Source organism: Ambystoma mexicanum, chromosome 2p (genome assembly GCF_040938575.1).
Source record: "Ambystoma mexicanum isolate Mex_15411 chromosome 2p, UKY_AmexF1_1, whole genome shotgun sequence".
NCBI lineage: Eukaryota > Metazoa > Chordata > Amphibia > Caudata > Ambystomatidae > Ambystoma > Ambystoma mexicanum.
The window spans coordinates 406,432,767-406,446,917 of NC_090923.1; the positions used below are offsets into that span (position 1 = coordinate 406,432,767).

Below are 14,151 nucleotides of genomic sequence, written 5' to 3' on the forward strand. Positions count from 1 at the left end.
ATACTGCTATTAGGAGTATTTTTTTTTTCTTTGCCAAGGAACAGGACATGTGATCCCTCTGGCATATATGCTGATTCTTTTGCTGCTCTCACTGCTCTTTCGTTTCCTAGGGATATAAAATCTTGCCCTCCTGTTATGGGCTTTGCACTTTATTAATGTTTACTCTACTGTTAGCAGTAACATTTCTAGTAGCTCAGTAATGCTGTATTCTGAACGGGAGTGCCATCACTTCTTTTAAACCCTGTCCTTTCCAATAACGCTAGTTCTGTGTGCACTGTAGAGATAACATATGCTGAATCAGAGAAGATGTTTACTGCTTGACCCTTCGACAGGTTTAGTGCTTCAATCAAGTCCACTAGCTCTGCTGTTTGTGCAGAGCAATAGTTTGGCAGTCATGTCTGCGAGTACACTATCAATTCAGCCCCTTTATGCACTCCTGTTCTGTACCCCACCAGTGCACAACCTGAATGCTGTTGCCCGTGGTCTGGTCAATGCTGGAACTCCCATCGATGAAAATCATGTCCGCCTTTGATTACTTCGTCCTTCACTAGAGGGTTACCTTTGCTCCTGTTGATGCATGCTACACAGTCATGTATATAATCTCCTTCTTCTATTTTCTCTGCAATGAACTCTGCTGGGTTTATTGTTCTGCACCTCACCACTTCTATAGATGTGTTTCTTTATTATTACCTCATACCCTTAGGACCTCTGAGTTGCCAGTGTTGATTTTGTTTTCTGCAGTATGGCAAATAACACATGTTCCACGTACAAAACTACTGGACACCCCCTAGTTATTGTGGAAGCCTTCTCAATAGGAAATGCAGCAGCAGCAAGTGCCTGCTCACATGGGAAATGTCCCTGCATTACTGCATCAAGTAACCCACTGTAATATGCAAGTGACTTGTGTCCTTGTCCCGTTTTCTGTTTCAGTACTGCTGTCATTACTTTTCCATCTGAATATGTGAACAGGTGAAACTTTTCTTTGTAATTGGGAGTTGCTAACACTGGTGCATGTGCTAACTTGTGCTTTAGCTCATCAAAGCTCCCTCCCATTTCAGCTGTTCATTGTGTGTGTGTTTTATTTTTCTGTACTTCTTTTAGTGCTTGCAACAATGGCCTGTGGATGTGGATCAATCAAAAACTCACCCTCTGCAATAGTTGCACAAGCCAAAGAACTGCTGCATTTCTTTCACTCTTTTGGTGTTTGGGGTCTTGTGTATGGCCTCTACTTTTTCTGGTGTTTTTTTCTCCTATTTGTTGAAACAATCTGACCCAAGTACACCACCTCTTTTTGAGACTAATGTTATGTCTCTGTATGAACTGTGTATCCTTTGTCTGCTAGCAAAGTCATTAGTGTCACTGAGTCCTGCCTGAACTCCTCTTCTGTCGGGCTAACCACCAACAAGTTATCAACGTACTGTATTAATGTGCTAGCAACCTAAAATTGCTTAGGTACTCTGTTGACGATGCTAGGCCCTTCACACTAGCCCTGAGGCATTCTAGTATGTTCAAACCGAGTTGTGCGATACATAAAGGCAGAAATATACCGGAGTCTGGGTATAGTGCAATGGACAAGAAAATCATTTTTTAAGTCGTCTACAGTGAAATAGTGTGCCTCCACGGGAATGGTACACAACTTGTCTCGTATATGCTCTAAATCTGCTTCTCGAGAAAGTGGGTACTGCTTTACTTGTGGCATTAGTGCTCTTTCCTTCAGCTTGATGTGTACTGCCCAGACTCTGAGTATTTCTACGCCATGGAGTCCTGTTGTCCACAAACATTTGGGCACTTTTTCCAAATCTTCCTCCAAATATTCTGCTTTCTTTTCTGTTATCTGTGCCATCGGGGGAACTGCCCTTTCTTTTATGTGTACTGGGCAGCTTGAACACAACTTATCCTTCTTCATTGTCTTTTGTTGCAAACAACTCTGTGTCACTTACTCCTGTCAATTTCAATGTAGGATCAATGCATAACATTGAATGCCATTCACGTGTTCTCATCAGTGGCAACCAGTATAATAATGTCTTTCCATATCAGTACTTCCTCCAAGCCATTAAAGTGTGTGAGCCTGAGCTAACTGAGGAGGGACAATGAGGCCTGAATAAACATTTTTTGGACAGCCAGAACACCTTCCCCTCAAACCCTGGCAACCATCCCAACAACACGTGTAACCTGTACACAAACACCTCTGTGTGTGGGTATCCCTCTCATTGTGCTATGCACCTAACATGCCTGAATCAGTACTGCCTCCTGTGCTGGATATATTCCGGGTGTTGTGCTTACCATCCCTTTCTCTGAGAATGAAATTGTGCCATTCAATTTGCTCAGTAGATCCATCCCCAGAAAATTGATGGGTGTGTCTTTTAAATACAGTAATGGTGCTATGATATGCTGTGTCCCTATTGTCAACAGTAAATCTTGTGTCAGCGGAACTTTAAATTTGTCCCCGAAAAGCCTTGTGTGTCCAAATGTTTTTTTAGATAATGTAAATCCTTCTTCCTTGATGCATGATGTGGTTGACCCAATATCTATAAGAAAGTAAACTCTCCTCTGTCCTATCTGAACTGCTACCTCCGGTTCCTCAATTACTGCTCGAACAGGACACACTCTTACTCCCTGTCGGCATACCTACTGGGAAAATGTGTTCGCAGATGATGTGCATGGGTTACCGGCCACCATTGTCACTCCTGTGTATTGGGGTATGGTATACTGTCCCAATATTGTTACCCCTTCTGGTATCTGTCTCTGTGCTGGCGCCTGAAATATGCTCACTGTACCCTGGGTTCTGGCCATCTGCCCACCTTGTACCTGCATGTGTGTCTGTGTGGGCACTCGGCACACCCTGTGTTTGTGCTGACTGTATCTGTATCTGTAGCTGCTGCTGCTGTGGCTTTACCTGAATCTGTTGAGGAGACTGCTGCATGTATGCCTGCTGCTGCTGCTGCTGCCCTGCCTGTTCAATAAGTGGGCATAATTGTGCAAAATGTCAAAAATTCCCACATGTGAAGCACTGTACCCTGAAACGTGGAGTCATTCCCCTGTATCCCATTCCTCTACCACATGCATAGTATCCTCTCCCAACCTGATACTGTGCCATGTACCCATTTCTTCTGCCTGTATGCATGACCCCTGGCTGCTGCTTGTTTACAAATTGTGGTTGCTGCTGCATTTGTACCGTTCCCCAGGGCTGTTGAGGTGGCGCCTGAGTGTAACCTCCCGGCTGCATTACCGAAGCCACTGGAAGCCCTCGATGCTGAACTTGTGGAACGACAACTAGCCCTATGAGTACTTCTCCTTCCATATATATTTTCGGCTGTTTTCTTGTAACCCATTTTTTTCTGCTTTGTTTGCATTATCAACTGTCTCCTTATCCTTCTCCTGCTTCCTTTTGTAATAGTGTACAATTTTCGCCTGTATCTCAGGCCACCACTTTGTCTCAATTTCCACTATCTTTTCTAAAGAGACCTGCACACCTGTGGGAAGCCCCCTCACTAAAATGTGATAAAATAAAGGTAAGTTTTTGTCTCATGACTGTTTATTTTCCTGTGTCCACATTTTTGGCATTGATCATATGTATTCCATGGGATCCTGGTCAGGCTTCCTTTTACGAGCCAATATAGAAACAACGTCTGACGTACCTGGATACAACTCCCTTAGAGCCTTCCAAACATGTGCTCGATAGTTGCTAAAGGGTGCTCCATTTTGTGTATTGGAGCTTAATTTTACCCCCGTGTATCCAGCCTGTTGCTACATTTTATCTCTTCTCTCCACAACCATACTGCCAATACATTTTTATGTCTCCTATGGCCAATGGGATTACTTCTGTCTCATTTTCAAAAACATAAATCCACTTGCTCATTCCCATCATTAATGAATGTAGACTGTAAACTAAATTGTCCCTGTCCATTATTTGCCATGTTTTGTAATGAACCTCACACCTTGCTTTCTGTAGAAGGGGCATTTCTGTGCAAGTTCTGCATTTGTTGCCACATTGTGGTCTCCTGGCTACAGCTATTCTGGTTTTCCTGTTCCGGAGACTATTTCCCCAGTCACCCAGTGATTCTTCTTTTTCCTCCAGTTCTCTCTCAATTGTTCTCCTTTCCCTTCTCCCATCTGTCAAATTGTGTGTGTCTGTTTTGTCAACCCCATGTTCACTGCCACCACTGTCTTCCCAGTCCGAGATGGTGTGTCCTTCTTCTGCCGTATCAGTTTCGCTATTGTCCCCATCCGGTCCCCAATTGTCTATTTTAAATTGTATGCAGCCTGCTGTCCACCCCTGTTCCTTGGTTCACTTCTTGTGTTCCTTTCCTTTCTCCTCTATGTCCCTTTCCATTGCTCTTTCTGCTTCCTTGAACACATTGTCACGTTGCTTCTGCGTGCTCTTTTTTATTAAATTTTAATATTTCCTCTTCCCTTTCCCGTCCCTGCTGATAATGCTTGTGTTGCGCTCGTCTTCCTTTTTATGTGTTCATTCCTTTGCTTGAGACACTTGTTTAGGATTCATATACCCTGCAGCTGGTTTTAATAATGGGTCTATCATATAAGGAGGGGGCGGTGAACTTCCCTTCTCCTCCTCTTTCCATTTCTCTGTCACTTTTTCCTTTTCTTCATATTGTTTCCAGTGCCCCAGAATGTCCTGTCTCTTTTTAAGCTTTGCCCCTTTTTTATGTAGCTGCTAAATATGAACACATTATTTCTATGACGTCTTTATCAAATGTTCCCTATCCATGCGATTCTTTATAAGACTTCCCCACTGTGTTGTGTACCCACTCAAAATGGTACTTTGAAATGTTATAGCGATATTGTGGAAATTTCATGCACATGTGATTAAATGGCGCATACATCCAATAGGACGACTCGTCTCCGCCTTATTCCTTTCTATTGAAATATTCTTCTCTCCCTTTCCCTTCCTTCCCCTTAATATTTTAAACCTTTAAACACTCACACCCTCGTCAAATATAAATAAATAATCAAACAAACAAACTCTATTTTTATACTTACCACTTCACTCGATTGCCCTAGTTTCATTCACTCTGGCCTTCTGCGCAGGGCCGGCCCTTTCACACCTCGCACACAATGCTTGCATACAATGGCCTTCTCCACAGGCCCCCTTGTTATAACGTATTAGTGCAGAAATTGCCTTTTCCCCAGGCCCACCAACTTAACAAAGAGGCCCTATGTTAGTACATTAGAAAAAGCTGTTACTCCTCCTCTCGCTCAACTGCATCAGTTGCTTGTGCCATGCAGCTTTGGGCTATTTACAAGTTATTTTAGCTCTGGCTCGTCCGTTTTTTTCACAGCCACATAAAACGACTACAACCACTTTCCGCAACACTAAACAACAATCTGCTGCTACTCACGAAACCTGTGCGTGCATTTACCCCAAAACAATTTGTCCCTGAACAAAACTATACCAAGTTGTCTATCGAGGTCTGCCACTTACTACGCAACCCTCTGCTCTAAGCTAGATGTGCCACCGTCCACCTGCTCCCTATCAGAACGGCAGACTTGGCATCTAAGACTACTTCAGTCAATCACCCTCTTCACCACTAATGAGGGTTCACCCTATACACCTGTGAGACACCTGCATCCAGGTGGCCAGGACACAGCCATTGCTTTTGGATCCAGTTCCTGGGGGGGTGTGGGAGGATCACTTGGGTAAGGGGGTCTTCGGGGAGTAAGCATGGGACACCGGGTGGCGAAAAGCTGTATCCACTTCACTGTAACACCCTTCCCCACCCTACCAGGTATGATTCTTAGAACTGAAACCCCCCCATTTCCCAACACACACTTTCTCGCAGACATCTCGCTATCAGAGAAAATGGACTAACACCCGAGTCGTATACCTGACATGTCCCAATACAATGGTCAGGAAGGGTCAGGCAATTACTGACAATTACACACACACCTGACTTTCATTACACTTCCCCACACGGATAAAAGGCAGAGCACGAGAGCACACTCTGAGTGAGGCAAAGCACACAAGGAAGCAGCAGTTCCAGGATAGCAGTTTAATACAAGGCGAAAGATGGCAAAACAGAAGGGGATCGCAAGGAGATACGTGCCCTTGACCTTTTCGACAAAGAACCTTTACTTTCATGACCCTTCAAGAATAGAAAACATAAGACCAGGAAACAAGTATAAAGAATCCTGCATTGCGTGTCAGAGGTACCCAAGGCTCTCCCTCATCGATAGGGCAGGGAGAATCGCTTGCCGCTGTGGTACTGTCCTTGGCTCCTACAATAAAGCAGCGCCAGTGAAGTCAGCACAGCCGGTGATTTGAGGACACTGATACCAGACCAGTCTATGTTGAAGCTAAGGTTGCAAGCAGCAACATTGTATAGTGAGCGCTGAAGCAAACAGTGTATGAAGCGTATGTGATAATCAACGTCAGTGATTGATTGAACTTTGAAGCCAAAATACGATACCTTAGATAGAGTGGTCTGTACCGCGTCTGTGTTCATTCGAAAGTCTCTGTAAGTTATCCAACTAAAAGGTGGCTAAAGAATTGTGAATCAAAGTGGTCCTGCAATGGGTCAAGCAAAATCCCATGCACAATCAGAAGTCTTCGTTGTTGATAGCATAGAGAAAGTTGATGACAAAGTAGATAAAGTTGGTCCGACCCCAGCAGAGGGAGATCAGCTGAAAGCTTTTGGTGAAAGCAAGTTTCTGTTAAAAGGATAAATTGAATTTGTTCCGAACCCTGCGGATGAGACTAAATGAACATTGTGTTAAAGAGGATCTGAGCCCGGCTGAGGGGGATCCGAGGTCAATAGTGAACCGCCAGAGAAAGTGAGTACTTGTGAAATCCTAAGAGGAAAATAACTTCTTGTTTGTCGCATCAGGCCCTCTGAAAGAAGATACTTTGGAAGGTAAAGAGGCTTGCACACGGAAGGCCATGATGTTAATGATTGAACTGTATCCTCATGCTAGAGAAGCCAGAGCTTATGCTAAACTTGAGTGTACTGCCTTGTCCCTTGCTGAAAATGTGGGGAATGGAGGCCAACAACCTGAACATCCTGACATATCATTTTGTGAACATTTCTTTCTTTTTCGTAACACTGTTTCACACACTATTTGTATTTAGAGGTAAGGATTAGCAATGGGTTTATTAGTATAGGCCCTTTTATTTTGACAAGACACCACTAGGACTGCGTTATTATTATTTGATGGTTGTCGCTTGCTCCGATCTATAGCTTTAGGATTAGATAACAGTTTTGAACCCCTTTTTGAAGTTCAATAAACACCCTTGAACTGTTGCCATTTGTGTCTGTCTTATTGTTGATACCATGCCTTCCTTACACAGCATAAAAATAGTCCCTCCCGCCCCTTGCGCTTTCATGCATGGGTACACTCACGTATCCTTTTAGGCGCTTCTTCACTTCTCTTGACCTCGGAGTCTCTCTTTAAAGGTCTGCACTGTCAGTCGGACTGAAGGCAGTGCCGTACTAGGCAGACCTTTGGGAAGTAGTGTCCACAGACCTCTTTTGGCTTGAGCTCTTAATACTGGCCAACGGACGCTGTCCCTCAAACCTCCGGTAGCACGGCTGGAATACCCACGCCTTGGTCGAATGCAGAGATATCTTGCTGAGGCCTCCAAAAATATCAGGGGGTGTCACCTTGTAGAACTCGCCAATAAAAAAGTCAAAAAGGAGTGTACGCCGGTGCAAGAAGTAACGCAGTTCTATTCAGGGCCCCAGACGCAGCTGGGACAGCAAATTCAAACACATCGCGGAACAGAACTGCATGAAAAGGCACTATCCATGGATGTCATTTAGGGGTAGCATGTAAGACCCCTGAGGTCTCCCTTGCTACCCCTGTGGTCTCCCTTGCTACCCCTAAGAAAATCAGAAAATAATGTTTTTGTTTCTTTACATCGAGGCTTGCAGAGCTGTGGCCAGCAGCATGTGGCTCTTTGTTTCTGGGGTGGCTGGTTTTCTGATAGCTATAGCTGGTAGGATAACTCAGTGGGTTGAGTGCTGGCTGCTGCAACGTGAGTGTGATCTGCAGGTTGGACTGAATTCAGCCTTTCATCCTGCTGAGGTTGATAAATGAGTACCAACACAAGTTGGGTGATATTGTATGTATATTTGTTCTATATGAAGCACTTAAGCGTAAGTGCTATATAATAACACATCATTATCTTTTGGCCTTGGACGTCTGCTTGCATTCACAAGTGATTTGGTAATATGGGCCTATACGCACTGATATTGTCACGATCCATGCCCCTGACCACCTCAGGTATAATAGCCCCCTGGCAGAGGTGGGGCTAAAGCCCCTCACACCAGCCCCAAGGTCCTTAAAATTCCATCAGAAACATACATGGAGTCAGTCCTGGCGCTTTTGGCGCCAGGCTCATTTTCAGAAATAAAGCAATACCATTTTTGGACTTTAATCCAACATGGAGGCCTATTACACAGCTCAGTTCTTTAGAACCAAGCCATGCGGTCTAGTGTTTTGGGTGTGGCTGGGCCTGGAACTACTTGGCCTGGAACTACTTTACCTAGGCTATTTAAACCACACCCAAACAGCATAACACACTTCGCGTTATTCTGCACTCCTGCAGCGTAATGCTCACTGTGTCCAACTCCTGCTCATCTGCTTCTCCGGTGGCCCGATCCTGAAGCCCTAGATCTGGATTCCATTAATAACCTGGAAGAACAAGAACAGCATTAGCGAGTAAGAACACTTACCTGTGAAGTAATAGGCCTTGAATCTATCCTGCGCTTCGCTTACCTCACCCATCTCCGGAGTTCTCTGCAACCTGCAAAGGTAAAAAAACAAGGACAGCATTAATAAAATTCTTACCTGGGCAAGCAGCGAGTCCTGGCAGCACCCTGTGCTTCTCTTACCTCGCCCATCTCCGGGTTTCACCGCAACCTGCAAGGGAGAAGGAACAAGGTCAGCATTAACAAATCACTTACCTGGGCAAGCTGCGCTTTGATCGCTCATCACTCCGGAAAATCACCGCAACCTGTACAAAGAAGCGAAGAGAACACAGGTTAGCAATTAACACCAATAAACAGCACAACGCTCCGCATCAGTAACTCACCGTGGTTTTCGCAATCGGCACGGCAACCCCGAGATCGCAACCATCCCTGTGAAAAAGAGACATTGTAAGGGAACAGCGTAGTGGAGCAAGACGCTGCGAAGACAGAAACCCGAGGGAAAGAAAGAGACAAAATGAAGACGGAAAAGACATTATAACTCACCTGGAAGTCAGCAAGCAGAGTCGAAGTCACAGCTGGTCTGGACCCGACATAAGGGCACACGGACCAGTGAAGCAACTAGGTCCATGGAACGCCCGCACCAAACACGCGCCCCTGCGCAGAGATGAAGTACGGAGAGTTCAACAGAAACCTAAGGTGAGTAATAACCCTAAGGGAGGGGATTTGGACCAGAGGGAGGCGGGAGTCCACATAACCAAGCAGAGAGAGGCCCGGGATAGCGCTTAGAACTCCATCCAGTATCGTGTGGCGCCCCCGTGGATACCAGGTGTGCGTAACAGATATTAACGATACATATGGTGATCTATTATTGTATGAAATTTATATCACTTTACAGTGATATCGTAACCATATTTTTCATAGTGTACTCAGAAACAATGTTATGCCACTTCCTGTTTTGTCGAGGGGTGAAAGGTCGTGTTCCATCACTTCCTGTAATGTCACTTCAGGGTGGGGTCAAATGACATCACTTCCTCCGATGTCATCAGAGGTCAAGGGTCGTGTGATGTCATTTGGCTCCCCCTGGCATTTTGGTGAAATTACATCCCGGCACTGTCAAAGAAACACCCTTAAAGTCAAAACTTTTATGCAATGCAATATAATTAGCATTCGTGATCGGGCAACATGAAAAAATCTCCCCACACAAATCTGATTGGACTTCGCACTTTGAACCCTTATAGAAAGACATAAATTGCAGTCAATAATTGGGTCCACAGTCTTTCCCAGCCTCCCCTCATTTACACCCTGTGATGTCACAATCCAACCCCAATTCCCACAACACAAAGGTAAGGCATTGAAACATTTAAGATGACCAGTAGAACTTTATTAAGCTGCCTTGGTCGCCTCATCCAGATTCTCATGAGAATAGCTCCCCACCATGTCACTGCCAGAGCCTTGAACCACAGACGTAATGCTACCCAAATGTTGCATATCGGGAACACTCTAACCCTTTTCCCCGGGAAAATGTTCTACGGGGCAATTTGAAACCGCTGTGGTTCTTTAAAGCTCCATTAGAAAATCACAGTTCATCAATGATTTCGAATTATAAAATGGTCATGTATTCATTATTCATTGGCGGAACCTGTTAGCTCTAATTTGTGACTTAAAAAAATAGCAACCACTGTGTACTTCCCTCACCGCTGGCCTGGGATCGCAGACTCTGCACTAATTCACAAGCTACAGCGGCCTTTACCGCGAACAAAAATGCTAGCACATGTTTCAAGCAGAAGCAAGCTATTAGGGCCTATTTATCGCGTTTCGTTCTACCACTAAGTTTGATTATACTTACCTCTGCCCCAAGATTTATGGATTCGTTTTATTAAGGATTTTATTTCACAGATATCAGAAAGAGTCCCCTCCCTTTTACAATGCTACCCCCACAGCTAATAAGTGCGTTCTTTTATACCGCGTTGGACTTGCATATTTTTTACAGACTCATGGCTGTTTTTAATCTGAATGGTGGTTCAGATGTATTTCAGAGCGGTTAAGAAATGTGCCTACTTCATGGCCAGCATTCAGGGCTGTCACAAAGGGGATGGAGCGGCCAATCTGCCCCAGACTTCGCACTCGGGACTGGCAATGCAGAGGGAGGAAGGGGTAGTCAGGTGTCTGATTGCTGCTGCAATGCTGTTATTGGTGGAGGTCACCACCCACTTGCTTGAGAGGCAGGCAATGCAGTCCATCTGTGTGCTTTATTTGTATGGGGGTCTGTGCTGCCTGCCTCTGGTCAAGGGTGTGTCCCCCTCTATGCATATATTTTTGTTTGTTTGTGGAACCCTTTGGTCTCAACCAACCTAGCATGAGGTAATGAGCGGCTGACGGGGCTCAGCAGTATGGCCCTATCGCCTCTCTATACTGCGCAAATAGTCCTCTCTTGTCAGACTGCGTGTTCGCGTTGCAGAGTGGAGGGCCATATTGTCCTCTGTGGTGATGCGGCACATGTGGAGGGTGTGAGCAGGTACAGTAAGTGTTTTTTTATGTAATGTGCATCTATCTATTTTTGTGTGCGTGTATGTTGGTGATTGTTCATATGTGTGCCTGCATGCAAGGAGTTGTTTGAATAATGTGTGAATGTTTGGGTGATAATGTTGTATGTAAGCTTGTATGTGCCAACCCCTACTCCTAAATTTAGCGCCCCTCTCAGTACCATATATTCAGGGTAAAGCAAATATAAGTGAAGTGTTATTGGGACTTGCCACATAATAACATTTATGTTTGTTTTATCCCTGATGCACAGGTGCTATACATCAAGGTTAAAACAAGCATGATAAGCCAGTCTAGCCATGTAATAACACTTATCATGTTTGCTTTACCCTTGATGCTAATTAAAAAATGTCATTCCATATTAAGAAAGTATGTGCGGATTGGCAGTAGTAGGACCAGTCTGCAAATGCTTTCTTAAAGTGGCATGCCATTTTTTTTACTAGGCATCACTATTAAAGCAGAGACCAGCCTACATTAGTTGTGCCAGTTTGCATTTACTTATTGTGGCATGGCAATTTTTTACTTGGAATCATGAATGTTATAACGTGGCTAGACGGGCTTTTATTGGTAGCTCGAGTCTGGCCTTAACATGTTAGTGTGTCATGACATTTTTCTATCATGCATGAAAGTTAAAAAAAAGTTAAAAAAATACATAAGTGAGGTTACGTGGTGTACTGCCCTACATTGATATAGCCAATCTGAATATACTTTCTTTCTGTGGCATGGATTTCTTTTCTGTCTTACAGTCCTTGTATGCTAATATTTGTATATATTGGTGCAACCTGCATGGACATGTATGGGCACAGGCGGCATGAAAATATGTTTTATACTAGCCTATGCAATGTGCAAAGGCATCATGAAAAATCCTTTAGAAAATGCTCTTGTGCACTGGTGGGGACTTGCGTGTATTCGTTTTTTTCATGTGCTACCGTACGAAATCGATTGCAAACTGAATTGCTTTTTACCTAATTGTTCGCAAAGTGCTGTAAAATGAAACCCTTTTAAATCATTATGTTTAAAGAATATATATGTGATACAAAATTTAGTCTGGAATAAACCTTTCTTCAATGGAGAAACATGACTTTGCTTTACTTGATTTGCAGACCTAATAATAAACCATATTCGGGTTCCTCCATACATAAACTCAGGGGTAGATTTATCAGGTCTCCTGATAACTGTGTGGCTGCTGGCCCTGTGCAAAATATAGTGAGGGGGCCTCACCAAATATTGTGTCCCGGCCCTCATCACACCCTGTGACAGCTCTGCCATCATTGATCCTGTAGGGCGTTTATTTTCAAGTGAATAATTGTGTTCCCCGTTTGCCACAGTGGGGAACTTTGTGCCTGTGTGTGTGTTTATACATATCTGTCTATATATATATATATATATATATATATATATCTGTATACATATAACATGCATTTTCACCATGATGTGTATTAATAAATGTGGTTTTTCTTTTTCTAGTTGGATTAATCCAGCGATTCTTGATACTGCAAGTTAATGTACCTCTAGGACAAGACTTTTCCACCGAATTACTGTAAGACACATTTTTGATATTTTATTTAGTTTGTGGTATGTACTTTGCTTGCTACTGTCTCAATAAAGTATCTGTGTAATACATGAGCATCGATTTAAACATGCGACCTGATTGGTATATATCCTTGTTTTATTTTTGTTTTGAAGAAATTAGCTAATTTGCCATGTCCTTATGCAGAGGAAAAATATTCAAACTGCCTGAAAAGAAATCTGAGGAACAGGCATCAGATGCACTGTGTTGAAATGCAGTGTTTTCACCACAGAGACTCCCAGTGCCGTCACTCTGATGGATGTGGAAGTATGAAGGTGCAAAATAGTTTGCTCTTTAGTTAAAATGTTGTGTTGACTTCGTTCGGGGTAATTGTTGATGTGCTGCAGGAAGGGCACGTCTGAGTAATTGATTGGTAAATTGCCCATCGCGTGTGCTCGGTGCATTACTGTTTTAGCACGTTGACCTTTTGGAGTGTATGCTGCGGAGCTGCCAGTGGTGCCTGTTGACTTTCAGCTTCAGCAGTTTTGTCAGCTGGTGAACTTTACTTATTCATTGCATTGTGCTGTTCTCCCTGGAGTCAGAACCAGAGAATGGGAATCATTTTGAGCTCGCAAAGAAGAGCTCTTGGTGTATGTCCCTGTACCGCACTTAATTAGTTATCAGATGAAAAAGGATATACGTTGGGGTTCACTTGTTTTAATGAGGCATTACAGCGAAGAAGCTCTCCGTAATTGTACATCTCTGTTCTTTTGCATGATTGTGTAACATGCTAGGCGGTGTTCTTTCTTGTATTATATTTTGCGAAATCTTTCCTAACGATTAAATAGTTTAAGACCTGGAGCTGTGCATCATATATTTATGCAGACAGATGAAAGGAGAACCAAGGGTCCAGTAGTGGGTTGACATAAAGGTGTCATAAGATACATTGCTTAGCATGCGCATTGAAAAGCCACAACTGGCTTCAAGGGGTCACGAATATCATTTCAATTCTTCATTTGATTCTGTCATTTGTATAGCGCCTTTCACCATGGGTATGAGCCCAACGTGCTGTAGGTTGAACGTCCTTGGAGGAACTGAAGTCCAAAATATGGGAAAGTCGGGAGGGGCTAGTATGCGTGTGTGCATAATGGCCATTTATGGTTATGAGGGCTCGGACGCGTCCCTGCTAGTTACCCATGTCTAATTGGGATATGTATGGGTGAAGAGAGGTACAGTCGGGAAATAAGCAGGGGGGTGTAAAAAGAAAGTCAATCATGCTTGTAGCAACAGTTCCAATTTTTGTTGTGAAAGGTAGCTACATTCTCATGCCAGCAGTGTTGTGAAGAGTTTCATTCGAGTTGCATGTGAAAGCAGACGCCTGCGGGAGTGGGCCCGCGCCTTTGGCTAATTCCAAAAGTGCAGAGTGAGAGT

General features: G+C 43.8%; 1 protein-coding gene across 2 annotated transcripts in view; it reads left to right on the forward strand.

Moving 5' to 3' along the window:
• The window catches only part of CFAP20DC (CFAP20 domain containing), a 2,832,435-nt gene that overhangs the window by 395,955 nt on the left and 2,422,329 nt on the right, over window positions 1-14,151 (forward strand). For both annotated transcript variants that reach the window (XM_069643752.1, XM_069643753.1), the window contains exon 5: window positions 12,678-12,750. In XM_069643752.1, coding sequence (XP_069499853.1) covers window positions 12,678-12,750 — 73 coding nt within the window. The remainder of the gene's footprint in view (window positions 1-12,677; window positions 12,751-14,151) is intronic.